General features: G+C 56.1%; 1 protein-coding gene across 1 annotated transcript; it reads right to left on the bottom strand.

Moving 5' to 3' along the window:
* Positions 1-202: 202 nt before the first annotated feature.
* LOC115180740 (adhesive plaque matrix protein-like) lies at positions 203-1,191 on the bottom strand. Its single transcript, XM_029742919.1, has 2 exons — positions 759-1,191; positions 203-717 (listed from the first exon to the last, which is right to left on the bottom strand). The coding sequence occupies exons 1-2, from the start codon at positions 1,189-1,191 to the stop codon at positions 203-205; spliced, it is 948 nt and encodes a 315-aa protein (XP_029598779.1).
* Between the last annotated feature and the right edge of the window lie 1,275 nt (positions 1,192-2,466).

Raw genomic sequence — 2,466 nt, 5'->3', positions numbered from 1 at the left:
AAGCCTTTTTGAAATCGGACAATGTGGTTGAATTAACGAGAAGTGTATCTTTAAAATGGGATATAATAGAGAAATATGAATTATGAGATTTTTGTTGTTTTGAATTTGCCGCCCTGCTATTTCACTGGCTGTTGGCGAGTGTGTCCTGCGGGTGGGATGCTAGCGTCCCACATGTCCCAGAGAGGTTAATATTTGCACATCGTTACAACACTGCATATAGACATAATGAAAGGCGTGGGTAGGAAAGGCGTGGGTAGGAGAGGCGTGGGTATGAAAGGCGTGGGTAGGAGAGGCGTGGGTAGGAGAGGCGTGGGTAGGAAAGGCGTGGGTAGGAAAGGCGTGGGTAGGAAAGGCGTGGGTAGGAAAGGCGTGGGTAGGAGAGGCGTGGGTAGGAGAGGCGTGGGTAGGAGAGGTGTGGGTAGGAGAGGTGTGGGTAGGAGAGGCGTGGGTAGGAGAGGTGTGGGTAGGAGAGGCGTGGGTAGGAGAGGCGTGGGTAGGAGAGGCGTGGGTAGGAGAAGCGTGGGTAGGAAAGGCGTGGGTAGGAGAGGCGTGGGTAGGAGAGGCGTGGGTAGGAGAGGCGTGGGTAGGAGAGGCGTGGGTAGGAGAGGCGTGGGCAGGAGAGGCGTGGGCAGGAGAGGCGTGGGTAGGAGAGGCGTGGGTAGGCAAGGCGTGGGTAGGAAAGGCGTGGGTAGGAGAGGCGTGGGTAGGAGAGGCGTGGGTAGGAGAGGCGTGGGTAGGAAAGGCGTGGGTAGAAAGGCGTGGGTAGGAAAGGCGGGGGTAGGAAAGGTGTGGGTAGGAGAGGCGTGGGTAGGAGAGGCGTGGGTAGGAGAGGCGTGGGTAGGTAGGGCGTGGGTAGGAAAGGCGTGGGTAGGAGAGGCGTGGGTAGGAGAGGCGTGGGCAGGAAAGGCGTGGGTAGGAGAGGCGTGGGTAGGAGAGGCGTGGGTAGGAAAGGCGTGGGTAGGAGAGGCGTGGGTAGGAGAGGCGTGGGTAGGAGAGGCGTGGGCAGGAGAGGCGTGGGTAGGAGAGGCGTGGGTAGGAAAGGCGTGGGTAGGAGAGGCGTGGGTAGGAGAGGCGTGGGCAGGAGAGGCGTGGGCAGGAGAGGCGTGGGTAGGAAAGGCGTGGGTAGGAAAGGCGTGGGTAGGAAAGACGTGCGTCAGGCCCAAGGAGAAGAGAAACTCCTATTCTGTACATGAATGATGATCTTCTTCTTGTCTGTAGAGACCATCTCACAGCTGCTGTGTGGAACTCAACACTAAGACTAAGTGATTCCCAGTGGTTCCCGGTATGAGAGTTTTGAGCCATCATTTACTAGATGGGAGCATCATCTCTTTTTAGCAGCAGCAGATGGGAGGGAGATTCTAGAATGATCCTTAATGAATCAGATGGGTCAATCAAGTCCCTGTGAATCATCGAATGATCTAACTCCTGGAGTCAATGACAGAGAGAGGAGAGGAGAGTAGGAGAGCAGGGGAGAGGAGAGGAGAGGAGAGGAGAGGAGGAGAACAGGGGAGCAGGGGAGAGGAAAGGAGAGGAGAGGAGAGTAGGAGAGCAGGGGAGAGGAGGGGAGCAGGGGAGAGGAGAGGAGAGGAGAGGAGAGCAGGGGAGAGGAGGGGAGCAGGGGAGAGGAGAGGAGAGGAGAGAGACACTACACATTACACTACTACACAACTACACACTACACTAGTACATACTACACTCAGGAGTCCTGAAGTCACTAGAGTATAGATAGATAACCTGTCTGTCTGCCTGGCAGTGAGTTGTCCTCTCTTTTCCATGCAGAGCCAGACATGCTATGGAGGTCAGACAGCACTTAGGGGAACTGGGGACACATCCACACATTAAGTTCTGCCTGACCTGTCAGAGGCTCGAGGGGACTGGCTGGGGAGCAGGAAGGGGGCGGGCTATTGTGGATCCAGTAGAGAGAGAGAGAGAGAGAGAGAGGTATGAGAGGATGGGGAGAGTGGGAGAGAGGGAGAGGAGGGAGAGAGTGGGAGAGGAGGGAGAGGGGGGAGAGGAGGGAGAGAGGGAGAGGAGGAAGGTGAAGGGAGGGGAGGAGGGGGGTGGGCTGTAGTGGAACCAGTTTAGAGAGAGAGGGAGAGAGAGAGAGGGAGAGAGAGGATGGGGACAGACAGACAGACAGACAGACAGACAGACAGAGGCCTACTAAAGGTCAGGTGAGCAGTCTGCCCTCTCTAGAGGCTGATAGAATTAAAGGTTATCTCCAGCCAGAGGTGAAATGTCACTGGATGCAATAAAGCAGCAGAGAAAGTTAATACTTGAGCTGATGCTTCTGTTACACACCCAACAGCCCTTAGAGAATCCATTTGGAACAAAGTCACCAGATGCTTCTACACAGGTGGGGGATTGGGAGAGGAGGAGCGAGGGAGAAGAGGGAGGTGAGTGGGAGAGGGGGGAGAGGAGGAGTGGGAGAGGGAGCAAGGGAGAGGGGGAAGGGGAGTGGGAGAG

Source organism: Salmo trutta, unplaced genomic scaffold (genome assembly GCF_901001165.1).
Source record: "Salmo trutta unplaced genomic scaffold, fSalTru1.1, whole genome shotgun sequence".
Classification (NCBI taxonomy): domain Eukaryota; kingdom Metazoa; phylum Chordata; class Actinopteri; order Salmoniformes; family Salmonidae; genus Salmo; species Salmo trutta.
The sequence above is the reverse complement of the archived record's forward strand: the minus strand, read 5'-3'. Positions and strand labels throughout refer to the sequence as shown.